At 44.0% G+C, this 27,193-nt stretch overlaps 1 protein-coding gene across 3 annotated transcripts in view; it reads left to right on the plus strand.

Annotated features, from left to right (window-relative positions):
• Positions 1 to 8,318: 8,318 nt before the first annotated feature.
• Positions 8,319 to 27,193, plus strand: part of SERINC5 (serine incorporator 5) — a 108,572-nt gene continuing 89,697 nt past the window's right edge. Inside the window, exon 1 of one of the 3 annotated variants that reach the window (XM_086323076.1) lies at positions 8,319 to 8,583. In XM_086323076.1, the coding sequence (XP_086179202.1) occupies positions 8,557 to 8,583 (27 nt within the window). In that variant the 5' untranslated portion in view covers positions 8,319 to 8,556. Of the gene's footprint in view, positions 8,830 to 27,193 lie in introns of all 3 variants that reach the window. The other 2 variants (XM_086323077.1, XM_086323078.1) reach the window with 2 other exon arrangements.

A 27,193-nucleotide genomic window follows, 5' to 3' on the forward strand; every position in this document is an offset into this window, starting at 1 on the left:
TTTTATAATGATTCTTTGCCTGATTTACCCGAATATTTATTTCTAAGAGAAGAAATTGGAAACTTTCAAAAATCTACTCAAAGCCTGCTACATATTTTAATTAGAAAGGCAAAGCCTCTCTATATTCTTCTACTGAATTTTCTTCAGTTCAGTTCAGTTCAGTCGCTCAGTCGTATCCGACTCTTTGCGACCCCGTGAATCGCAGCACGCCAGGGCTCCCTGTCCATCACCATCTCCCGGAGTTCACTCAAACTGAATTTTCTTAATGGAACTCAAATCTGAGTATATATTACACATCTCAGAGATGGTGGGGTAGGGTGGGGAACATATACATATTATATACGAAGAATATACATACATATTTGTCAAATTAAAAAGTCGTCACAACCAAAAGTTCAGAGTTACGTTTTACTTGGTGGGAATTTTTAGGACTTCAAGCCTGGAACACCAGCATCTCAAGGATCCCTGAGAGAACTGTTCTGAGGAGGGGAGGGGAGCGGCCAGGTTATACACAAGTTTTGAAAGAAAGGGCAGGTAGTCTGAACATGAAAAGACTGTTGTTATTTTAAGAAAACCAGATATCTCAAGTTAAGGCATTCAGTGCTTTTCTGTATATGGGAAGATGCCGAGAGTCTGGGCTCACTGAAATCTTTCCTTTCTTATGCGTCTCACCTACTTGGGGCCGGTATCTTGTGTTTTTTCAAATCCAGAGCTCCCCTTAGGGAGTGAGAGTCCTATTGGCTGCTAGTTATCATATATGTTTCTCCTTCCAGAGTGCCCACAGGGCTCAGGGACTCACACTGAGGGCTGGAATCACTTATGACTATGACATCCTTACTTAGTGAAAAGGCAGGAATACTCCATTTCCCAGAGTTTTTCCACTGATATGAAGACTAGGCCCTTAGTCCAAGAGAGCTTTAAAAATATTTGTTTGTTCCCAGAAGGGTTGAGCAATCCTGAGAAATCTGTTGAACAATGCTCTACCTCCTCATTAACTTGGAATTTGTTTTCCCTGCGGTGTTACACAGGAGTATTTCCCTTTGTATTATTTATACTCAAAGGGCTTATCAAGCAAATTAATAATGTGAAATGGATTAAAGGTAAAAATCTTTACAATACTGAGGCAAAACTTTTAAAGCACCCATTTGAGGCTTGAAAATTAGTTTTCTCTTGGCACAAAATAACAGGGTGATTACAAAAGATTTCTTCAGTTTCCCAAAGCATCTACCCTAAAAATCTTGACCAGGCAACATATGGTTAGCTTATTTGTTGCATTACCTGAATTTGGAAAAATAAAAGCACTTTTCTTTAAAAATTCCTCCAAATGGGAATTAGTGGAGAGATAAAAAGACAATGATTTTAAGGTGTTAAGGCAAACAGGAGGAGAACCTGGGGCCTCCAGTGACCTCAGAAGCTGCAGCTTCAGTGGCCTGGAAGGACAGAAGCCACACCAGAGAGGATTCAGGAGAGTGGAGCACCAAACTGTGTTTTCTAGAAGTTTTAAGACAAAGAAAAGAGCAATGGATGGTGCTGGGTTAAAATGAGGTTGCTTGTTGTTTAAGAAAAATCTGACTATGTTTGTAGCTTGAGACTGATTCAACAGGAAGGAAAGACTTAAAATGCTTGGAAGAGAGAAAATTGAGGAGACAGGAAGTAATGGAACTAAAGGTAGGATGAGGGTACAACGGAGTGATTAGAGTTAAAAAAGAAGCTGAATAATTTTTAAGTTGGACAGGTCAAGGAAGGTCAATACAGGGTTAAAAAAAAAGTCAGGGGGTGGGGAGGTTGGCGTCCTAAGGCTGCTAATGCACTCACCAAAGCAAGGGAATAAGTCAAGAAAGAGTACTCCAGAAGGCCAGATGTCCAAGAAGAGAGTGGCAGGGGTGACGCACAAATTGTTAGGTAGTCAATGTAGGGTTGACAGCCTTGGTCTTCTTCTAATTTCAACTTATTCCCTCACATAGATGTTTCGCTCCATTAGCCCAAAGCTCCAGTTTTCCAGGCATTCAGAGGAATGCCTCCCTGGTCTGGAGGGTCATAAAACTTTCAGATCCAGGACAAGACAATCATTAACTGCTGTCCAGTATATCAAGGAGAACTGCAGGTAAATCATTAACTCTTAAACAGGCATCTGGTTCCTAAATAATGGTCTGGGGTCTTGAGATAGGATTGAGGGATGGCATCTCAGTGTCTCAAAAACTGAGAAACTGGGAACCCAAAAGAAAGCCATAAAAATGAAAAACTGGACATTGCAACATTCAAACTGATTGGTCAAAAATGACATATATTAAAGTCACAAGCCAACCAAAAATGTACAGATCAATACTAGTAAAGATATAAGAACTGCTGTTATCTCCTTCTTTTTGGGTCTCTTCACCCCCTCTCAGGGTCTACGCTGAGAAGTTTGTATCTCTATCCTTTAAAATAAACGTTGCCTGTGTGTTTGCGAGTTTGAAGAATTCATTCTTTGGTTCCATGAACAGAAGTTGGTTTTCACATCTCAGGGGTAATGCCAGGAGGGCAACCATCAGTAGCAGCCTGGAGGGATCCAGGTTGCAATAGCTTGGAGAGCTCTTAGGGAAAGAAAAGGCTCTTGGAGAAAATGGAATTGATAGATTATCTGATATTGTTGATTATCTGGGAGAAAAGAATCTGACAGATCAGATGGACAACTGGAAAAAAGTCAAGATTAGGTACCAAGAAAACCATGCAAGTCAAACATAACTTCAGACACCTAATACATGCTGGATGCTATTTGCTGCTGCTGCTGCTGCTAAGTTGCTTCAGTCATGTCCGACTCTGTGCGACCCCACAGACGGCAGCCCACCAGGCTCCCCCGTCCCTGGGATTCTCCAGGCAAGAACACTGGAGTGGGTTGCCATTTCCTTCTCCAACGCACGAAAGTGAAAAGTGAAAACGAAGTCACTCAGTTGTGTCTGAATCCAAGCAGCCCCATGGACTGCAGCCTAACAGGCTCCTCCGTCCATGGGATTTTCCGGGTGTTCTTTAATATGTATACTTTTATTAATCCTCCTCATTTAAAGAGGAAGAAACTGAAGGACAGGGAGATGAAATCAGTTGCTTAAAATCACAGATCTAATAAGTGACAAAAGCAAAGGTCTAATCCCAATATAGAGACAAGAAAGAAATGCTATCATTATACACTCTGTGGCTATGCAATGAATAATTTTTACTAGCCATAACTACATATTAACTTCCTATTAATTTGTAAAATTAATTATGTTATTTTATGAAAAACGTGATGTGATTAGACTGTCAAGATAGCAGATAGAAGTGCTTAATAGGTTAAGCTTTCAGCCCACATGCAACATAAAAGATAAAACAAATATAGTCAACAGGTCAGGAAATAAAAGCATAAAATATTATTTAAAAATACGGAGTTGGGACTTCCCAAAGACTCTGCTTCCACTACAGAGGGCATGGGTTCAATCCTGGTGGGGAAACTAAGATTCCACATGCTGTGCAGTGTGGAAAATTAAAATAAAATAAAAATGTTTAAAAAAATATGGAAGTAATAAGGAAAAACTGCTCGAAAAATTGAAAGTGATTACCTCTGGGGAGGGGACAGAAAGGAAGGATATGAGGGAGATGCTATTTCTTTTTATTTTATGTTTTATAATATTTGCAACATTTAAAAAACATTGTATAGGAAATCCCCTGGTGGTTCAGTGGTTAGTGCTCCACACTTACACTGCTGAGGGCCTAGGTTTGATTCCTTATGGGGGAACTAAAACCCCACAAGCTAAGTGGTATGGCAAAAAATCCACAAACAAACAAACAAAAACCATTGTACATATATTAATTTAATAGAAATGAAGGAGAATGCAATCACCATAAGGACTGCGGTGGGGACACTATAGCGCTTGGATTGTTTTTTGCCTGAGTCCCCAAAATTTATAGCTATTTTTTCCTAAATGAATACTTCCTTGTTCACCTGTAACTGAAATTAATTAAACTTTTACTATCAGATTGAGGTCCCAGGACCTTTATAAGTGAAGATTGGAGAAATCTCTTCTTTTATATTTAAATACCAATAGAATACATCACTAGGTTTTCTTTTCATAGTTGAGAAAATTTTAGGGAATTAGAATAATTAATTTTGTTGGCTTTTAAGCCATTCTTGAACTGGAAATTAAAATTTGCAATGAAGTTTTCTAAAATCAAAAGTTATAAAACAGCAAGTGTATGACTATTTGTTTTCTTTAATAACATAGGTATATCAATATTGTTTTCAGTTCAGTGAGTGTTTTTAAACTCAACATTGCCTTCTCCTTCCTAAAACGGGGGAAAAAAAAAACGAAAAAAAAAAAAACCACTTCAAATTCACAAGGAGAAAAAAGCAAATTATAAGCTTGTTATTTATAGTATGTCTCATATATATATATATATATATATGCATGCATAATTAACCTGTATAAAAGGAGCTAATTTAGTTAATTTAAGAACATTTTTGTGGGGGGAATATTTCACATGGTCTGCCAAGAGCTACAGTCTTATTAAAACAGGCCTTTTATTGGTCATTCCTGAGAAAATCCACATCAAACGGGACAGACCGTAAAATTACCTACATGTGAGGAACACTGTGCAACTGTCTTTCTTGAAAAGGCCTGCAGAGTACTTAAAATAAAATTAAGGTGCCACTGTTTTCTGTCATGTCTGCTGACATTACGTCTGTTCTTTTTGACTCACCACAGATGCAAAGGATGTTACCTACCAGACATTAAGTAGTAACTGCAAAACCCTCAGAACCAGGAAAGGAGGAAACCTTCAGACTCAGCATGAAGAAAAAAAAGAGTTACCAGCCAGTCCATTTCTACAGAGATCAAGCCATTAGGCACTGTCGCCCACAACAGTGCACCCAGAAGGGACTTCAGGATGGAGAAAGCCAAGAAGCATTCTGCGTTTTACCCCAGAGATGGTTAAGATGCATCTCTAAGGTAAAACATCCTGGCCCCTATATAATTAAGAAGCATATCCATGAAAAAATTTCAAGAATCCCAGATTCCTACCTCTTCCCATTCATAGAAAAGTATTGAAATAATTAAAAATGTTGAAATTCCAATTATTTCAATAAAAATATTGAAATAATTGAAATAATAAAAAAGTATTGAAATAATTACCTTGACATTAGTAGTTATCTTTTTATGTTTGACCACGTGTTTTTTCCCCCAGCTAAACATTTATTATTTATTTATTATATATTTATTATTTACATTTATCCTCGCTTTCCCCTTCTCTCTCTGAAGCCAATTTCTCAATTTGGTGTTATCTGAGAGGCCATCTCCTGGGCTATGATTCACAGTAAGATCCCTGAATACAACTGAACTCACTTTACATTGTGTATTTTTCTTTCAGTTGACAGTGGCCATATTCCTTTGAGATCTTCCAGAAGAGAGTAAGAATCAGCCTGCATAGATTATTTAACATTTTTAAACTGGTTTTTGTTAATACCAGTCATGTCGGACTCTGTGACCCCATGGACTGTAGCTGGCCAGGCTCCTCTGTTTATGGGATTTCCCAACGAAGAATACTGGAGGTGATTGCCATTTCCTACTCCAGGGGATCTTCCCCACCCAGGGACTGAATCCTCATCTCTTGCATTGGCAGGTGGATTCTTTATCAATTTAATTTAATGTATGGTTAGTCCCCATTTTGCAGATGATAAAACTGAGGCTCAGAGGTCATCCAGCCAGTTCTTGGTTGATGCTAAAATTTAAAACTTTATAGCTTTAGAAGCTCAGGCTTCCAGTATGTTTTTCGGGTACCTTGGGCAGTCTACAAATTCTCTGGTCATTAAGTTGCATTGTCTCTTTGCCAGCTGATGTTAATATCATCATAGAATCCTTCCACATTTGATATAGATTTGAAAAAAAAAAGCTCAGGATTCAAGAGGCCTGGATCCTACTACCAGCTCTGCCTGTAACCCAGTGGCATGCTCCAATTTCCCTAAAAGGTGAGGAGACTTCATAGCCCCAGCAGGCTCAAACTGAAGTAGATTTCACACCTTCCCCTCCCTAGAAGCTGCCTGACTCTTCCCAGGGGAAAAGAAACTCCTGGCACCCAAGTTGTCTCCCAGGGTGAGAAGTGGGGCCAGAATGACCATCCCAAACAACAATGAACCTGACTAGACAGTCTCAGTGAGATCCTTGGCTTCTGATGAGTCATAGACAGCCACCAAGCAGGTGGCTGCACCAGTCTGAGTGCTGGAGAAGACTCCTGAAAGTCCCTTGGATATCAAACCAGTCAATCTTAAGGGAAATCAACCCTGAATACTCGTTAAAAGGACTGATACTGAAGCTGAAGCTCCAGTATTTTGGTCATCTGATGCGAACAGCTGACTCATTGGAAAAGTCCCCAGTGCTGGGAAAATTTAAGGGTAGAAGGAGAAAAGGGCGTAAGAGGATGAGATGGCTGGATGGCATCACCAATCCAATGGACATGAACTTGGGCAAACTTTGGGAGATGGTGAGGAACAGGGATCCTGGAGTGCAGCAGTCCAAGGGGTCACAAAGAATCAAACAAGACTGGGCTACTGAACAACAAGTTTCATCACCAGGGAATATAAGCAAGAAACGGGTACCCTTGCAAGCTCTTGGAGGGAAGCTGCGTGGGTCCTTGACTGGTGTAACCATAGGGATGGATGAGTGGGTTTGGCAAAAGGTGTACCTTATTATGGGCTTCCCAGGTGGCACTAGTGATAAAGAACCCACCTGCCAATGCAGGGGATGTAAGAGATGTGGGTCCATTCCCTGGGTCAGGAAGATCCTCTGGCAAAGGGCATGGCGACCCACTCCAGTGTTCTCACCTGGAGAATCTCATGGACAGAGGAGTTTGGTGGGCTACAGTCCATAGGGATGCACAGAGTTGGACAGGGCTGAAGCCACTGAGCACGCACACAGGTACCTTACTATGTCTGTCTACCCCTTTGGTGGTGCAGTGTACAGGGATCATGCATAGTACCCTGCTTTAGCTCCTGGCACCTCAAAAACTTGTAGCCTGTGGCTTTTTTTGTATCTTCTTGCTCAAGGTTGTCTCAACTGTGCATGTGTGCAGTTATTTCTAGTCACTTATAATTTCCCTGTATCCTACTGCTCAAGGTTGTCCAGGTACAAGCACTCTGGAAGCCTGTCTCAATTATAGAAGAGTCTGTGCTGCTCATGATCCAAGCATTGGTTCCCATGGACTTTTCTCTTAGTTTCCTTCTCCTCAACTGCCGACAGACACTACTTTGCCAAAGGCGAAGGTCAAATTTGCGTCATGCCCCAGGGGGTCAGACACGTGCCTTCCAGTCCCTGTATTGCTTTTTCAGTTTTACTGATAAACTTTGGACAAGTTATCTAAATTGCCTGAGCTTCAGTCGCCCCACTTCTAAAATACAGAGAATAATCCTTCTTTTAAGGAATGAAAGGAATTTGGTGCAAAGTTTGCACTAACAGAAATTCCTCTGCTTGGGGAAGTGGCCATGAGGAGATTTAGGTAGGGAGAACTCTTTCTGCATGTAACAAATATCCGTGCTCTTTGTGACCCCATGGACGTAGCCCGTCAGGCTCCTTTATTCAAGGGATTTTTCCAGGCAAGAATATTGGAATAGGTTGCCATTTCCTCCTCCAGGGGGTCTTCCTCCACCCAGGGACTGAACCGGCGCTCCCTGTGTCTCCTACATTGGCAGGTGATTCATTACCTCTGAACCACCTGGGAAGCCAGAGAGGAAGGAGGGATGCAAACTAAGTCCCTGGGCGAGGATGCGCTCTCCTATGGGTGGTGGAGGAGAGACTGGAAAACAGGGAAGCACAGAAGGGGTTCTCCCTGGATCCCTTAAGGTGCCATGGTAACGTGCCAAGACAGCTAAGTGACCAGGGATTCGTAGCTTGGGCAGAGGGGATCTTACCAAAGTTTGAGAAATTTTATTGGGAGATGAAGAAGATAAAGGGACTTCTGAAACAGGGATCCCCTGCATACACCAGTTCCGCGCGAGGCCGAACACAGACTAGCACCCGGCCATCCCTATCGCGCCGGTTCAGTGCAGGGCACTCGAAATCGCTCACAAAAGGCTCCTAGCTTTATTGGAGTCAGCAACCAGCTCTTCCACCGGAGCCGCGGATTGGGGGCGCTGCTCCCTTCAGGGCCGGGGACCGAGAGTGCCAGGCCAGCCTGTTGGCGGCCGGACTTCGCAGTCCAGCGCAGCACCGGGAAGTGATAACCACTGCCTGCTGCTTGACGCCAGCGGAAGTGCGAGCGGGGGAGACGGGGTTCGGAGGCGGTGCCCCGGGAAGGGGCGGGGACAGGGAGGGGCTGAGGGCGGTGGCGGCCTGACGGGGCGGGGCCTGGGGCTGCGGGGCGGGGCCTGCAGTGGAGGGGCGGGGTTTGGCGGAGGTTGTTTTCACCCAGGCCTAGGTCCCCCAAGCTCAGCTGGGGCTGCGCGGCGTGGAGGTGTGAGCGGTCTGCAGACGGACGCTTGAGGCCGGAGCTAGCCAGGAGCGCCGGAGCGAAGCTGCAAGCCGGCGAGCGCTCGGGTAGTGGTGGTCGGCCGCCGCTATGTCAGCGCGGTGCTGTGCGGGCCAGGTGAGAAGAGGGAGACGGATCGGTGGAGACCTGGCCAGGAGCCCGAGGCACCGCGGGCTTCCCTGGGTGTGCGCCCCGCTTCCGCCGCCGAAAGTGGGGCGGGTGACCCCGCGCCGCCTGGGTGAGTGCCCCGGGCCGGAGCGCGACGTTCAGCCGTCGGGGAAACCCTTTGCTTCGGCGGGCGGACCAGAGGCACACGGGGGGCAGCCCGAGAGGTGACCCCGAGGTCTTCTCGTTGGGCGTTAGGTAGGAACTTGGCTTAGGGCGGGGCAGGCAGGGTTCGGGCGGAAGGTGCCGACTGTTTCTGGAGCGTGTCGCCTACTCTCCAGGGCACGAGTGTGTGGAGCCGAGCTCCGTAGGCCACCGGGCTCCGCCAGCCCCGTGAATCCAGAAGACATGGGTTTGGGCAACCACTCCTCTATCATGCCCTGAACGAAACTCGGCTCGTTTGGCTCAGGCGGATTGCGCTTGACATCTCCCAAGGCTCCAGAGCTCTGGCTCTGTTCATTTGAGAACAGAGAAGCCTGCTTTCCAAACCGCAGGGCTCAGGTCTGGGCGCAGGGAAGAGTCAGCCCTGCTTGTTAAATTTCCCGACCCAGCCCTGGCTGGACACGAACGCGCCCCCTGGCTAGGAACCTCGAGCCTTCTCATCCCCCTTTCAGCTGTGAACTTGCCCGAGCCTGTTTGTAACTCTCGCCTATTAAGCTCCCGAGATCTTAAAACGCCTGTGCCCGCTTGGGATCGGCGTCTTCTACCGGTTGGCAGTGCGTCAGGGCAGAATGGGTAGTAGGTGTTAACCTTTAACGCTGCTTTCATTCCTTCTTGCAGAGTTAGAAAGGAAGAAGTAGGTAAAGTCTGCCAGACGTTGCGCTCCCACCTTCTCAGACATGTTGATTATCAGCATTTCTTTACAGAGTTTTAATGGTTCGTTTTTCCCAGTGAGTCTAGCCCGGCTGTCGCTGCTTGCTGGTACATTCAGCCTTGCGATGATCAGGCCAGCCCGTACGGGATGCAGGGGTTAAGCTCTGGGTTTCTGTATAGCCACCGATTAGATTGGTAGATAATCCGACCTCTTTCCAGTGGCCCTGTGAAGTTATCGCTTGGGTTTTTGAGGTCTAATACTGTCCTTGGCATGCATTCAAGCTGGTCTTTTCAGAAATGAGGAAATGGAGGTTTTTAACTTGAGGTGGAATGACTTGCCCTCAGTCAGGCAAAGTGACAAGAGAGGGCACTGGAGACCAAAGTGGACCTCAGAAGGCGGCTTTCAGATATTCCAGATCTCAAGAAGGCTTTGCAGATCGTTCATTGTGGTTATTTTGAGGGAGTTCCATTTTGAGGTGACCCCTCATTATATAGTAATTAGGTTACAATATTTCGAGGCACCCGTCCCCAGTCACTTGAAAGCCCCTTGAGGCCTTCTGTGGCTCCCAGTGGGTAATTTAGAGCTCAGAAAATTATTGCCAGTACTCAAGTGGGTCTTGTAAAAGAATTATTGGTATGGTCGATATTTTGGCAGGGTTTTATGACTTGTTTCTAAAATCCCCCTCTCAGGACTTTGGAAAGAACCAAATACTGGCTGTTCATCACAGGGAAGTTAACTTCTGCTTTCTTGGGACTGCTTGAGGCTTCACTGTGGTGGGTCTCAACGCTGGGAGGCGGGTGATGAAGCTATGATTTCATATGAATGAAACTGTTAAGTTTACATTAAAACACACACACACACAGCACCATCAGAAAGTATCTAAGTCTAGAAATCCTTAAAACTTTTTTGAGCACATGTGCATTGTTTTTACTTACATCACTTCTGACATCAGTTTATGGACCCCACACCCCCACTCCACACCAATTAGTTCCCCAGCTCCCCGGATATTAACTGGATGTACAACAATACAGTTTAATTCTGACATTACCTGGATGTCAGATATCCCCCAGGCTAGGGGCCTAATCCCACAACACCACACTCCTCCCTGTCTGGCATCCTACACATTTCAGCTGTCAGCATTAAGTCTTCTGGGCCTCCCATACCCAAGTAGAAGACCAAATAAATATTCCTGATTATATCACAATATCACAGCACCTACCACGTGCTAAGAGCTGGAGATAGGGCAGTGAGCCAGACAGACATCATCTCTGCCCTCAGTGGTTGGTCCCGCTGGGGCAGGGATGGGGTGGCGTTATATAAACGTTGGAGCAATGAAACAATAATATACTGTAATCAGTAAACAATACTGATACTGTAACAGGTCCTGGTGGGCAAAGCGGCCTCTGTAGGGTTGTTGGGGAAATCTGTGAGAAGATGCCCTTGGAATTGAGACTGATGGAAAAGGCACCCATGTGAGGGTCTGGGTAGCGAGCCTTCCAGGGTGTTTGAGGAACAGTGAGGTGTTGGAAGAGTCCAGGAGGCTGGAGTGTCATAGATGAGGTAAAGAGGCAGGTAGGGCCAGGTGGGGTCAGTCACTGATGGATTTGGGTTTTATTTCTCTTACAGGGAAACGTTGTTCGGGGATTTTGAGCAGGTGAGAACTGTGGCTTGATTTACACTTAGCAGATCATTTTGGGCGCCATGAAGATTTGAGTGTGTCAGGGACTAGTGTGGAGGTGAGAGCAGTCAAAACCGTTCATTCAGTGAATGCTTTTAAACCGCCTCCTCCTGGATGTGAGCAGTGTTCTAGGCTTCAGCAGTGAACCAGAATCCTTCCTGGTAGAGCTTGAATCCTGGCAATCTGCTGTTGCTGTAGGCCAAGAAGAGAGTGTACTACCTTAATTTAGGGCGTAGCAGTGCTGACGGTGGGATGGTGTTGGCTTCTGGACATATTTTAGAGGTAGAGCTGGACTTTTGCATGGGTTAGAAGTGGAATGTGGAAATAAGAGATTCTGTTTGTGACCCGGGCAACTGAATAGATGATAGTGCCTCGCTGAGGTGAGGAAGAAGGATCTTTGGCAAGAAAAACCCATCGTTTTCTTCTGGCTTTGCTACATTTGAAATGCCTATTAGAAGTTAAATAGAGATGGCCAGTTATCAGTTGGATTTTTAAGTTGGGAGAAGTTTGAGGTCGGAGATAGAAATTCGGGGACCTTAACTGAAACAATGTGTAACCCAGAAAATAGGCTGGGCTTGAATTGGGAAATTTGGACACTGAGGGCTGGTGTGACTGTGCGTATTATTTACCCTCAGTTTTCCTCAGCTGTTGAATGGGTATGATAATATCTCCCAGGGTTATTGGGAGGATTACATGCAATTATGTCTCTAGAACAGGATTTGGTACAGAGTGAGGGACCTCCCACATCTTGGTGGCTGTTACCCAGTTGTACCTGGACAGTCTCCAGGTCATTTTATTTTTGCTTTGACTCTGATACACTTAGATTTTGCTTGGGCTGTTGGCTTCTAGTGTGTTAGTTGCTCAGTCGTGTCTGACTCTGTGACTCCATGGACGGTAGCCTGCCAGGCTCCTCTTCCATGGAATTCTCTAGGCAAGAATACTGGAGTGGGTAGCCATTCTCTTTTCCAGGGGACTTTCTTGACCCAGGGATCAAACCCATGTCTCCTGCCTTGTAGGTAGATTCTTTACCATCTGAGCCACCAGGGAAACCCTGGTGGATGCTAATGGAAGCAGAAATCACAGGAGGATGGTCACTCTATACCTTCTGGGTACCCAGCACTATGCTAAGGCCTCTGGGTACCCAGCACTGTGCTAAGGCCTCTGGGCAGTGAACAAAGCGCATCCTTGCTCTCCTGGAACTTAAGGGCTAGTTGGGGCTGGAAGTGTGAGGTAGGCTCACTACTGAAAAATGACAGGATGCCCTTTCAGAGGTGAAATATATAATTGGAAAATCTATCACTATCAAGGCAATTTGAGAGTAAGGCTGGGCAGGTTTTACTGGATCCAGGCAGGTATAAGCATTAATGATAATACTAACAATAGCTGAAGCTTATTTCACGTCCACAAGTGTGCTGTTTTTACCTACATTGTATCTCTCACACTTCACAGGAACTCTGTGCAGTCGAGGAACGTTCATTTTGGCTTCCTTTTGCAGATGAGGCCACTGAAGTGCAAGAGATAAATTAGCTTGACTCATGTTTACATGGTGGTGGAGCCAGGCCTTCAACACTGCTCCACCTGACTTGAGTCGGATCTTTTAACTGGGAGACTGCTATTCCTTATTATTCTAAATACAATATGAATAAATCAGAAACTGCTGCTGATTGTTGTTGCTCATAATGGCCCTAATAGCTCAGTTGGTAAAGAGCTATAATGCTTCCCTGATAGCTCAGTTGATAAAGAATCCACTTGCAATGTGGGAGACCCCAGTTCAATTCCTGGGTTGGGAAGATCTGCTGGAGAAGGGATAGGCTACCCACTCCAGTATTCTTAGGCTTCTGTGTGGTTCAGCTGGTTTCTTTAATCTGTCTGCAGTGTGGGACACCTGGGTTCGATCCCTGGGTTGGGAAGATCCCCTGGAGAAGGGAAAGGCTACCCATTCCAGCATTCTGGCCTGGAGAATTCCATGGACTCAAAGAGTCCATGGGGTCTCAAAGAGTCGGACACGACTGAGCGACTTTCACTTTCATAGTGACCCTAAGGCCGTGTTAAATACATCGTCATGCGGCCGTCTTGGTGGTTATTGGCAGTTGTCAGGAGTCTGGCGAGGTTCAGCTTCTTCCTCACAGCCGTCCAGGTTATAGACAGTGAGTCTCAGACCACATTCTGCCACTGGCGCAGACAGTTATCCACAGGCAGGCACAGAACAGGTACGCAGCCTGACCTGTGGCTTCTCGAAGTTGCAGCTCTTTGTCCTTCTTGGTGAACCAACATGCAGCTTGCATGTTCACCTGAGGCAGATAACCTTCTAGAAGGAAGAACTTGCCCAGGACTGCCGAAGCATGGGACCTCTTGGATAGATCAAACCCATGGTGCCCCTCTCAGGCAGAAGACTCACTTTGTCTTTATAACCAGTTCATATAAGGGCAGGAATGCCAAGGTATTTCCAACCAGATCATATACTTGATTCCTGAGATTTTCCCCAACAAAAGTCTGTTTCTAATGTCTGTTATGTTAATTGTCAAAAGTCACCCAGAGACTCCCCATTGTCAAAGATAGATAAAGCTGGACGTTAGTTAAAGCAATGAAAACAGATTTTATTCGGTAATCACTCATTGACGGAAAGAGCTGAGCTGCGTTCTGATTTACAGGTACCTGGGAGTTTTAAAGGGAGGAGTGAGTGGGGGCCCAAGCAGAGTTAGGGAAGTGAGACGTGTTTGTTCGTATGGGTGGGGGGATGAGGCCAGCAGGGTCTCCTAGCTAGCAAGTTAGATTCTGTTCTTCCACCGAGACTGGGAGATAGGCCCTATCTTTCCAGAGGACTTCATTTTAAAGGAAAGGAGTTCAAGTCCTTGAGAAAGACATTCCACACTTGTTAGGAGATGTGTCTGCCTGTTGCTGTCCACAGGAGCAGAGGAAGGACTCTTGATTGTATAATGCTCTTAAGAAAAGGAGGTCAGGGCTTATCTTAACTATATAAATATCTTTTCCCAGCCCTGAACCTTTCTGCACAAGGACTCAGAAGGCAGCTGGGTTATCCCAGGCAATGCAGCCTTAGGCTGCTAGAAGCCCTGTTAAAGTTTGCTCAAGTTCTTCATGCAGGAATTTGGGCAGAGTTGCTGTGCACCCCACTCCAGTACTCTTGCCTGGAAAATCCCATGGATGGAGGAGCCTGGTAGGCTGCAGTCCATGGGGTCATGAAGAGTCAGACATAACTGAGTGACTTCACTTTCACTTTTCACTTTCATGCATTGGAGAAGGAAATGGCAACCCACTCCAGTATTCTTGCCTGGAGAATCCCAGGGACAGGGGAGCCTGGAGGGCTGCCATCTATGGGGTCGCACAGAGTCGGACACGGCTGAAGTGACTTAGCAGCAGTAGCAGCTGTGTATCGAGAGTTCTTGCAGTTTTCACCAATTCTCATCATTCCGCTGGTTAACAAAACCTGGGGTCATGGGAGTTAGAGATAACTGAAGTCCCCACAGGAGGTTCTTAGAGGGTGGCCTCTGTTGAGTGTTGACTGGAATTGGTCGATCCTCCTCATCAGGGCATCTTTTCACCTCTAGATTGTAGCTTAAAACAGATAAGCACACACAATCAATCCATGAAGACTTCTTTGAAGAGTAAATTAGGTACCAGATAAAGATACTGATTTCCCTGAGGTGTCTCTCCTTTTTCTCTGTAAAACTCAAATCTCTGCATTGAAGGCCAAGCTCAAGAAGCCTTTTCCTCAGAAATGACCTTTCCCTTACTTTTCGAGTTCCCTCAGAACTTGCACCCCAAACCTGTCTATACCACCTAGAACATGGTCGTCTGACACCCTGGAGTTGTTCCCTGGTTACTGTGTGGGTGCATTTCCTCTTTCCTCCTAGACAGAGCACGTTCTGTAGACTAGCTGAACCCCCTGTTGTGTGTTTTTGGTTACACAACTCTTTTTCTCTACAGCTCTTTGTTTATAGTGATTGGAAACGTTAGGTCCACATTGTATCACGTGTTGCTTCCACACCTGGAAGGGATCCAAGTGCAAAAGTTGATGCTTTTCACGACTGATGCTCTTTTGAACAGTGAGGGGGTATTTATGAAATACATATCCTCACCCAGACAGAACTGTATTTGATATTTTGACTCAGATTTAACATATAATTTTACTTTGTAGAGTTGGGATTATGTTGTAGGTACTATGTTTGATTCAACTCTTTGCTGAATTACAGGGTGACCAAGGCAGTTTTTTAAATGCACCAGCCACTCATTTGCAGCCACACTTTTTATGCTTATACCCAGGAATAGTGTAGTAGGCCTCTACCTTCAACTATGGACATTTTTCCAGAGGTATTAAGTAAATGTAAATATGTGAAAGTCAGCTAACAGGCTTATGTATTAATAGGAGTGTGTATGGATGGCTGTTTCAATTCCCAAAGGACTAAAAATAATGAAGAAAATCCCAATTTCACCCTTTTTAGATACCATTGACAACATGGTGCAACCATTTTCTTCCTCTTTTTTTTAAAATTGTCTTCGTTGAATTTGTTGTCATATTGCTTCTGTTGTGTATGTTTTGGGTTTTTTGGCCACAGCAAGGCATGTGGGATGTTAGCTCCCTGATTAGTGATCGAACCTGCACCCTTCGAACCGTCCATTGCACCTTCCTGCATTGGAAGGTGAAGTCTTAACCACTGGACCGCCAGGAAAGCCCCCTGGTTCAGCCATTTTTAATATCATCTTTAACTTTGGTCTTTTTCTTTACAGCTACTTATGCAGATACCATCTGTCTAGATGGTGTTTGGATCCGTTTTCTTGCTGTTTGAAGGACTCTGTTTTAGTTGCATTAAGTTTGAGTCCTGTGCTTATCACTAGTGTTGGCAGTTTTTTCTATTCATTTTATAAAATGCAGTCCAGATGCAGTAAAATGGCTATATTATTGCTCTACCTTACTGACAAAGGTGGTGGTTTGATGAAGTTAGAAGAGGAACTAAAAAGCCTCTTGATGAAAGTGAAAGTGGAGAGTGGAAAAGTTGACTTAAAGCTCAACATTCAGAAAACGAAGATCATGGCATCTGGTCCCATCACTTCATGGGAAATAGATGGGGAAACAGTGGAAACAGTGTCAGACTTTATTTTGGGGGGCTCCAAAATCACTGCAGATGGTGACTGCAGCCATGAAATTAAAAGACGCTTACTCCTTGGAAGAAAGGTTATGACCAACCTAGATAGCATATTCAAAAGCAGAGACATTACTTTGCCAACAAAGGTCCGTCTAGTCAAGGCTATGGTTTTTCCAGTGGTCATGTATTGATGTGAGAGTTGGACTGTGAAGAAAGCTGAGCACCGAAGAATTGATGCTCTTGAATTGTGGTGTTGGAGAAGACTCTTGAGAGTCCCTTGGACTGCAAGGAGATCCAACAAATCCATTCTGAAGGAGATCAGTCCTGGGTGTTCTTTGGAGGGAATGATGCTAAAGCTGAAGCTCCAGTACTTTGGCCACCTCATGCAAAAAGTTGACTCATTGGAAAAGACTCTGATGCTGGGAGGGATTAGGGGCAGGAGGAGAAGGGGACGACAGAGGAGGAGATGGCTGGATGGCATCGCCGACTCAATGGACGTGAGTCTGAGTGAACTCTGGGAGGTGGTGATGGACAGGGAGGCCTGGCATGCTGCGATTCATGGGGTCGCAAAGAGTCAGACACGACTGAGCAACTGAACTGAACTGAACTGAAACTGTTACTAATACAGAAAGAGTGGTTTGGAGATGTCTCTGTGTAGTTAGCCAAGTTCAGGTTGTTGGAAAGAAGTCTGTCACTGACCTTAAACAGTAAAGAGAGTGAAGATCACCGTTGTAGGTGGAAAGTCAACGTGAAAGTTGCTCATTCAGATTTGTTTTCTTGGGCAGCTTTAGCGCTGACCTGGAGAGCTGACAAATGGCTTAGGGCTGAGGCAAGTCTGAGTGGGCTTAGTTTGCTGGGATTGGGCCGATCTGTTGGGAGTAGAAGGCAGCCCCCAAATCATCTCTCTGGTAATGAGGTAAACGGGAAAAACATCTTGCCCAGTGCTCGCTTCCCACCTCTGTTTTCTCTGTCAATATCACCTGTAGATTTCCCAAAGATATTTAGTATCTGCAAGTGTGTTAAATGTGAGACTCAGAAGTGTTTCAGTTTCCCATGTAAATCAACATGTAGAAACCTTAGAAAGGACAGAGCAGTAAGGAAGGCATCGTCTACTTGTATTTGAGAGCAGGACGAGTGATATGTGGCCTGTTCATCTATGATAATTTGACATTAAAAAGGAAGTCCTTGTACAATGTGGTACGTCAGCAGAGCTAGCCATTGGACACAATTCCATTTTATCCTTTGACTAAGCTGCTTTCTGTGTCTTTAATTATAATGGTAATTATAGATAAAGATCGTGTGTTCTTTCCTTGTCCTAAGTCAAGCAGCATTGTAAGTGAATTTTCATTGCATATTGCTGTTGTTAGTTGGATTTATGGCTGAGATTGGGCGCTGAGAGCAATGTGAATCAAGTACTCATCTAAAACACCTTGATTGTCCTTAACGATCGGGTTTTTCCGGTAGTCCAAAGTGAACCTTTGCAACCCTCATTAAAATGAATGTTAAAACATTTCCAGTGGGGACATCCTCTTATTTTCTAGTTAGTGTTTTAAAGATTTTAGCACATAACCTGGAAGTCAGTACAGTGTGTGTACAGGAGTTTCAAATAGTGGATTGTTTTGATTACACAAAACATCTGTTTGAATTTTGAAGGAAACAAGACTTTACTTTTGGCTTTTCTTGTGTAGTTTGCCTTGTGAAATTAAAGTTGAGCTGATGTTTAAGGAAAGCAGCTGTTATGGAAAAACTTAGGGTAGGTTTTTATCACAGAGTAAACTTTGAAACAATTTGTGGGTTTGAAGTAAGGTTACAGTGTATAATGATTAGACAGCATTTTCCCCCTTGTGAAAACTGTCTAGTCAAAACAAAAGTGGGAAAAATGCATACACACAACCCCTTAAATCTTAGTTATGCAAAGATAACTAGGAAAGATGGAAAATCAGGCTAATGTTTGTTTAAGTATCATTTTTTATAAACTGGCCAACTGCTCTTTGAAACAAAGCCCATGAGGTCTTTATGAGATTTATTTTCCAGTGCTTTGTATCTCAGTAATTTAACCGAGGGCTGAGTCGCCTAATGTTCTGATCCTTAGTGTGTGTGGCTTACCAAAACTGGGGAAGAGTTCATTCTTTTGTTCCTGTCTCCCTGCTCATTGAACTCCTCCAGTGGCATTCTCAGAAATAATGGCAGTATTTTGTAACCATAGTAATGAAACTGTTCTCTATAATAAGATACTCTGTTATTATGAATTTTCTTCAGCTTTCATAGCATTATTCCTCAGAATCCTAGGACATTGTTGACTTATTTCATTTGCTGTTTTTTCTTTTAAATAAAGGCTCAGTCAGTTCAGTCCAGTTCAGTCGCTCAGTCGTGTCTGACTCCTTGCGACCCCATAAATCGCAGCACGCCAGGCCTCCCTGTCCATCACCAACTCCCGGAGTTCACTCAGACTCACGTCCATCAAGTCAGTGACGCCATCCAGCCATCTCCTCCTCTGTCATCCCCTTCTCCTCCTGCCCCCAATCCCTCCCAGCATCAGAGTCTTTTCCAATGAGTCAACTCTTTGCATGAGGTGGCCAAAGTACTGGAGTTTCAGCTTCAGCATCATTCCCTCCAAAGAACACTCAGGACTGATCTCCTTCAGAATGGACTGGTTGGATCTCCTTGCAGTCCAAGGGACTCTCAAGAGTCTTTTCCAACACCACAGTTCAAAAGCATCAATTCTTCGGTGCTCAGCTTTCTTCACAGTCCAACTCTCACATCCATACATGACCACTGGAAAAACCATAGCCTTGACTAGACGGACCTTTGTTGGCAAAGTAATGTCTCTGCTTTTGAATATGCTATCTAGGTTGGTCATAACCTTTCTTCCAAGGAGTAAGCGTCTTTTAATTTCATGGCTGCAGTCACCATCTGCAGTGATTTTGGAGCCCCCCAAAATAAAGTCTGACACTGTTTCCACTGTTTCCCCATCTATTTCCCATGAAGTGATGGGACCAGATGCCTTGATCTTAGTTTTCTGAATGTTGAGCTTTAAGCCAACTTTTTCACTCTCCTCTTTCACTCTCATCAAGAGGCTTTTTAGTTCCTCTTCACTTTCTGCCATTAAGGTGGTGTCATCTGCATATCTGAGGTTATTGATATTTCTCCTGGCAATCTTGATTCCAGCTTGTGCTTCTTCCAGCCCAGTGTTTCTCATGATGTTCTCTGCATATAAGTTAAATAAAGGCTGCTGCTGCTGCTGCTAAGTCGCGTCAGTCGTGTCCGACTCTGTACGACCGCATACCCCTAAAGCTCTATGTCAATTGATAAATGTTCATTGTGTACCTAGCATAATGTAAATCATCAGACTGCCATTCATGCTTAGGAACAACTGGTGAATTGATGCTGGATGAACTTGAGTATAAGATTCCTTCTGCATACCTGATAGAGGTTTGCGTACCTCACCTTTTTTCTTTTATGCTTGGGAAAGGAAAAGCAGCAAGCAGGGGGTCCGTTGAGGGAGATGAGCCTACCCAGGGGAGCATGTGGAGAGCTGGGCCCCTGAGAATGGGCTCTGGGGGTTCCATATAGCCCTGTGGTCACACACATATGTCTGTGTGTATTCTAAAGACTTTTCCTAGAAGAGGATCGTTAGCATTTCTCAGCTTCTCAAAATCATCTTCTGACCTGGGAAAACCCCAGTATAGCCTGAGATTGGAAAGACCAGCCCTGAAGAGGCTTGGGTACTTCCTCTTTCCAAATTGCAGGATGCTGAAGCTTATTTACTGTAAGTTTTCCAGTAACCTGCGAAAATTTAATGTAGAGGGGACTCCCATCCCTTTGATTTTTCTCTTCTTCCTTCTCCCTCTACTCTTTCCCTTGCCCCTCTTTTTTTTTTTTTTTCTTGTTTGTGTGTTGAATCTAATCTACAGGGATTTTATTCTTCTTTGGAAAATTCTAGGGAGGCATGTCTGGTTCTGGAGAGATCCAGGTTAGGCTGTTTGTATGGCCATTGATGGGGTAGACTGAGAAATTGGAAATTTTTAGAAGAGACTTTGAAAGGCATCCCTTTTAATTCCCGATCTGAAGCTTAGAGATCTTTTAAAAATGCCTCTGCCAAGTTACATCTGGTGTGTTTGAACCTCTCCAGTGTTGGGGGGCTCACTACTGTTGCCAGTTTTTAAGTTTTCTGAGCCTTGGTTTCTTTGTTCACAAATGGGGGAGATTTGTGTGTTTTGCATCCCTTCTATGATTGTAGAAAGGGATGAAAACAAGTCAGTGTTAAACTCTGTCATCTGTAAACTGGGGATGCAGCTGTGTCAGGGTTCAGTGCAGAAAACTGAGACCACTCTGAGTAATTTAAGCAGAAGAGGATTTAATGTAGGTAATTAGCCGTTTAAGAAATAAAAGAACTAGAGGAACAAGAGTCAGGGGGCCACCCTTTGAACTCTGGGCTTTAAGAGCACACAACTGCAGCAGTAATCCAGAAGCCTGGAAGCCCAGGCTGCTGCCATCACCACGACTGCCTCTCGACACCCACACAGATGGTGGCTTCACGGCAGAGTCACGTGTCTGTCCATTGCAACCGCCTGTCCTGTCCTATATCTTGCCTGGCAGCAGGCCTTGCAGCAGGGGGTGGCCCCCGCCATGTTTTCATCTTCTAAATATTGTGAGTGTTGCCAATTGTCAGGTCCCAAGCAGCAAAGGAGTCTGAGAAATGTTTCATGTTCCAGATTCTTCAATACTGGAAGACCCATAGGAGAAGGAGGGAATGGAGACTGAAGGAGATCACTAACCACGTGGAGCGTAAGCTAGGAAGAGCTAGTGTAATAACTCTACCCTCGTGTGTGCTGCACTAATTGCCTCATGGCTTGACCAAATGACAACCGCCAGAGTGTTAAGGGGGTTCATTTAGAGGCAGGAAGATGAAACATGTGTCATGTAAACTGGTTTTCCTCCCCTAGTCTGTTGCCTGCTAATTTTCCCATATAGTCAGCTTGTTAATCCTCCTACCAAAGTGTAGTCCCAGTCATGCCATCCCTTGCTGATTTTTCAACCCCATTGAGGTTAATGTAATGGATTTTCTAAATGCAAGTCTTTGGTAGGACTCTGTTAGTGGTTTGTATCAAGGTAACATATTCCAAATAACATTCCTGATATTAGTAATTTGTATTCTTTTTTCTTTTTAATGACTCCAAGAGTTTATCAATTTGATCAATGTTGTAAAAGAAACTTTTTAAATTGTTGTTTGTTTTCTGTTTCGTTGATTTCTGCTCTTTATTTCCCTCTTTTTACTTACTTTGAGCTTAATCTTTTATTATTTATTTTAGGTTATTTATTGACTATTTTAAGATACTTAGATCCTTATTTTAAATCTTTTTTTCCTCTAAAATGAGTATTTAAAGTCATTTTATGTCCCACACATTTTGATATCATTCAATTCAAAATATTTTCTAATTTCCCCTGTGATTTCTACTTTGATCTGTGAGTTATTTGGAAGTGTGTTGTTATTTTACAAATATTTGAGAATTTTCCAGAAGTATTTTTGCTATTGATTTCTAGTTTACTCCTGTAGAGGGCTTCCCTGATAGTTCAGTTGGTAAAGAATCCACCTGCAATGCAGGAGACCCTGGTTTGATCCCTAGGTTGGGAAGATCCCCTGGAGAAGGGATAGGCTATACCCACTCTAGTATTCTTGGGCTTCCCTTGTGGCTCATCTGGTAAAGAATCCACCTGCGATACGGGAGACCTGGGTTCGATCCCTGGGTTGGGAAGATCCCCTGGAGAAGGGACAGGCTATCCACTCCAGTATTCTGACCTGGAGAATTCCATGGACTGTATAGTCCATGGGGTTGCAAAGAGTCGGACACGAGCGACTTTCACTTTTTTACTCTTGTGATGAGTGAACATACTCTGGATATATTTTTCTTTTTAATTTCCCACAGTGTGATACATCTTGGTGAATGTTCCATGTGCTTTTGAAAAGAACTTATTTTCTACAGTTATTGGATATAGTGTTCAGGTTGGTTGCTAGTATTGTGCTCATCATCTTTATCTTACTGATAGAGGGGTCTAATTCTGTCAGTTACTGGGAGAAGGATGTTACGTTTTTCAAATATGATTGTATTTTTGTCTGTTTCTCCCGTTAGTTATGTCAGGTTTTGTTTAATATATTTTGAAACTCTTTTAGGTATATATACACATTTGGGATTGATATGTCTCCTTAATGAATTGATCCTTTTGTAAAATGATTCTTTGTATCTCTGGTAATACTCTTTATCTTCAAGTCTTTGATGACCATACTACCCCCGCTCCCTTTTTATATCACACTTTTTTTTTTTGGTCGTGCTGGATCTTTGCTGCTGCGTGGGCTTTTCTGTAGTTGTGCCGAGCAGGGGCTTCTCTCTAGTTGCAGGCTTCTCTCTGCACTGGCTGCTCTTGCTGTGGAGCATGGGCTCTAGGCACTCGGACCTCGGTCGCTGCAGCTCCCGGGCTCTAGAGCACAGGCTCAGCAGTTGCGGCTCCTGGGCTTAGTTGCTTCCGCAGCATGTGGGATCATCCCAAACCCGGGATGCAACCCGTGTCTCCTGCACTGGCAGGTAGATTCTTTAGCACTGAGCCTCTAGGGAAGCCCCAAGCTACCCTTTTAACTCATTTGTGTTCTATATTTTAAAATCTGTCTCTTAGAAACAAATGTAGTTGGGACTTGTTTTTTGATCCATTCTGACCATCTCTACCTTTTAATTGAGTGTTTAGATCATTTACATTTAGGTAATTATTCATGCTTGAACTTCAGGCTGTATATTGGTGGTCATTTCCATTTCCGCTTCTTTGTTCTTCGTTACCTTTTTAGGGGGAGGTAGGGTGGACATTAAATTTTTTTCAGTATTCTATTTTCTTTATAGCCTTATGTTATTTTATTATTTTTTAAAGTTTTTTAGGCTGTACCTTACAGGCATGTGAGATCCCTAGCCGTGAGATCAAACCTGTGCCCCACTATGGTGAAAGTGTGGAGTCCTAACCACTGGACCCCTTTATTGCCTTTTCCTTAAAATTTTGCAAAGATTATAATATGTAATATTTTAAAGGATAAGAGTGGGTCAATTTGCTAGCCACTAATTCAATTTTTTTTAAGCAAATGATGAATTAACAGTATTTTCTGCTTTATAAAAATAATATATAGTTATCATAGAAAATTTGGGAAATACGGAAAAGTACAAAGAAGAAAATGAGTATCATTTATAATCCCACAGAGAACAAACCCTGATAGTTTTTTGTTTTATTTCATTCTAGTATTAAAAAAAAAATAGTAAATTAGACTGGGAGTTCCCTGGCTGTCCAGTGGTTAGGGCTCTGCCTCTCACCGTGGAGGGTCTGGGTTCCACCCCTGGTTGGGGAACTAAAAAGATACCACAAGCTGCATGGCTAAAAGCTAACTAAATAAATAAAACAGACAAAATAAATTAGACCAGACTATGCTTTGTGGACTGTTTTATATCCTGTTTTCAAACATTATGGACATTTCCACATATGGTAATAATGAGAAAATTTTACATCACATTTAATTGATCATGTTGACATTTATTTCACTAATTATCCTTTAGTAAATGTTTAGTATATTAAAAAAAAAATCTTTTTCGTTTTTAGCCCCATACCTCTTACTTTAGGTTAGAGCCATGGAAATAGTCCTTCCATAACACAACATGAATATGCATCCCTAAAAGTCACACTCTGCAAAACGGAACAGTAAAAACCACAGGTCTTGTGGGGAAGATGGGTTGGAGCACAGCAGCGAATGTTTTGTCAGTGACACATTAAGAATTAAAGGAACCTAGTAAAAATGATATTACAGTTTTACACATGTTAACTGTTTAAGAGATATAGAAATACTATGAAAATGTGGCACTCGATCTTGAAAACGACCCGAAAGTTGCTTGTGGAAGCAGGTGTTGGAAAAGTCGCAGCTTGTGAGTTGTTGTGAAGTGGTGGACGGAGGGTTATCTGAAGTTGGATTGGAAATTGTAACACCAGCTGTGCTTTGGAGTGACTCATCACACACGTGGAGCGGAGGAGTGTGCAGCTATGGTTTCTGCGCAGCGCAGTTCAGCTGGACACGGAGTTCTGCCTTTGGTGTATGTTGCTCACAACAAAATGCACATCCTGTTATGCTCACGTTGTTCCTTAACATGGCAGGAAAAGAAAAAGAAAAAGTTTTCCTTGACCCAGATCCAGTCTCTTGGCTGGATCTGAAAATTAAATTAACAAGGACAGATTATTAGGTGAAAGGCGTACACATTTATTTTATATACAAATTTTATGTGACTTAGGAGCCCTCATAGGGCTTCCCTGACAGCTCAGTTGGTAAAGAATCCGCCTGCAATGCCGGAGACCCCGGTTCAATTCCTGGGTCGGGAAGATCCGATAGAGGGGGGATTAGGCTACCCACTCTGGTATTCTTGGGCTTCTCTTGCGGTTCAGCTGGTAAAGAATCCGCCTGCAATGCGAGAGACCTGGGTTCGATCCCTGGGTTGGGAAGATCCCCTGGAGAAGGGAAAGGCTACCCACTCCAGTATTCTGGCCTGGAGAATTCCATGGACTGTATAGTCCATGGGGTCACAAAGAGTGGGTCATGACTGAGCGACTTTCACTTGGGAGCCTTCATAAGGAAATGAAGATCTCAGAAATAGTGAGACCTACTTTTATATTAGATGGAACTAGGAGAGGCAGTTGTGGAAAAATGACTCAACTGTGTGGGGAGGTAAAAGGAAGATAAAAATTATTTTAACAAGGTCTCTTTGTAGAGAATTCTCTCCGTCTCAACTTCTTGTACTTGATAAGAATGTCTTCCTCCTGGTGCAGGGAGGGTGCTTCTCATATAGGAAGTACATCTCCTTCTTTCAGGAAGAAACACGAAGGTCAGAGTGCTCTCCTTGCACCTGCTGTTTCTCGTGAATCTTAGCTCAGAATCATCAGTATGCCAAACTACTTTCTGCGGGGAGATGCTCTGAACTCCTTCCATATTAATCCTGGTGGAACAAATCTATATTTTCAGGGAAAGTATAGCAGAACCAAGTATAAAATGCATAGCTCAGAAGCCCTGGACGTGGCAGACGTCTTTCAGGAAGGCCGACCAGTTCACATGCCTGTTAGCAGCCTGAGGGAGGAGCTGGGCCCCCTGTCTCTCTTTGGACCAACTCCCAGAAAACTGGTGCTGGAAGTGGCTGGAAGCGTCTGCTGCTCCTCCTACCCAATTGTGCTCAGATTTCTTGTGCTATCGTAAGCGGACAACTCTAGAGACGGGAACTTCCTCTCTTCGGAAACAGCTCTGCTTCATTTTAGGGAGCTCTGGTTGAATTCCTCTTTCTGCCAGCCTCCCCAGGCTGAAATGACCTGCTGGCCCAGATCATGGAGAGAATTGCCATAGTTTTGCAGAATAGAAGAGGCAGCATTGAAGGTTGCGATGGGCTCTGGCTCCTGGGGTGTGGAGGACCGCAGTTGGGTATATGCAGCTGCTCCTGGTTATGAAAATCCTCACTGTCCACCCAGACGTTAAACTGAAAATTGGGACATGCTGACAAAGGGGAATTGTACCTCTGGGTATGAGAAGTTTCAGTCAGAAGCCAAATTATTGGAACTTCTGGCATACCCAAATCATTTTTAAGAGTAATGGGCAGGCAGTTTGAGATTAGAACCATCCTGGGGAGTTTTTGGTTGGCAGCAAGCCAGAGAAAGTCTCACTGCTGACGGTGAGATTCTGATTGGAGTAATGCCCATCCCTTCTTTGGCGGGGGTTACCATTCTCAGACACCTTTAGAACTATGAGAATCTGGTCAGTTATACAGTCACCTTCTGGAGCTAGATAAATCCTTAAGGGATCAAAGGAGAGACAGGCCCCAGAGCTCAGATCCCCTTCCAGCTGCACACAGCTCTCCAGCGTGCAGCAGCGCCTGCCGCCGTGGCCTTTGCTCAGCCCCAGTGCCTTGTATACAGTGGACACTGGGTAACTGATGAGAGAGAGGATGGGTGGATATTGGGCTTTTTCTGCTGTCTTTGCAGAGCAGTTCAATGAAGAGGGCTTCCCTTGTGGCTCAGCTGGTAAAGAATCCACATGCAATGCGGGAGACCTGGGTTTGGTCCTTGGTTGGGAAGATCCTCTGGAGAAGGGAAAGGCTACCCACTCCAGTATTCTGACCTGGAGAATTCCATCGACTGTATGGTCCATGGGATCACAAAGAGTCGAACACAACTGAGCGACTTTCACTTTTCAATGAAGAGTTCATGGATATAGATTTTTTAAAACTTTGGTTATTTATTTATTTATTTTTTTCTAATTTTATTTTATTTTTAAACTTTACATAATTGTATTAGTTTTGCCAGAAAGCAGTTTTAAGAATGTATCTTCTTACTTCTTACTAAACCATATAGTTTGTGAAAGTTGCAGGTTGCTGAGTAAGGGGTATTAGGCTATTTAGACTGAGCTGGTTAACCAACAAGGCTCTCTATGCAAATTGTTATACCCAGCAGTGGCTTCTGGCTGCAGGCTTTAAAAAGCGTGAAGCAGTAAATTATTTCCTTATGATGGGATTGGGGGGGAGTGAGCAGGGAGGAGAGGGATGTGGGTTGTCATGGGATTGTATTTTCTTGGAAGCCAGAGGTCCGGCAGAGCAAAGGCTCTGACTTCACTTTCCTGCTGTGGTGTGGCAGAAAGGAAGCAGGCTGCAGGGCGCTGGAAGGGGCTGTCATTTCTCCCATCTGCCCTTCATTGTGAGACCAGCCATATTCCCAGGTTTTAGATGCCCCGCTTCTCCTCCCAGCACTGTCCTGCCATTCCCCCTTCCCAATCTTTCTAAGACTGTGAGTAATATAAATGCTTGTGTTACTATAAGCAAAATAGAGAGCTCCTCATCAAAAACAGTTATCGATTCTATAAGGCTATTATTGGAAGGGTTGAAGAAAAAGCTGTAACTAATTGAGCTGTGGCATTTG

This window comes from Bos grunniens, chromosome 10 (assembly GCF_055505025.1).
Source record: "Bos grunniens cultivar Pamir isolate PY7600 chromosome 10, Bosgru_T2T1.0, whole genome shotgun sequence".
Taxonomy (NCBI): Eukaryota; Metazoa; Chordata; class Mammalia; order Artiodactyla; family Bovidae; genus Bos; species Bos grunniens.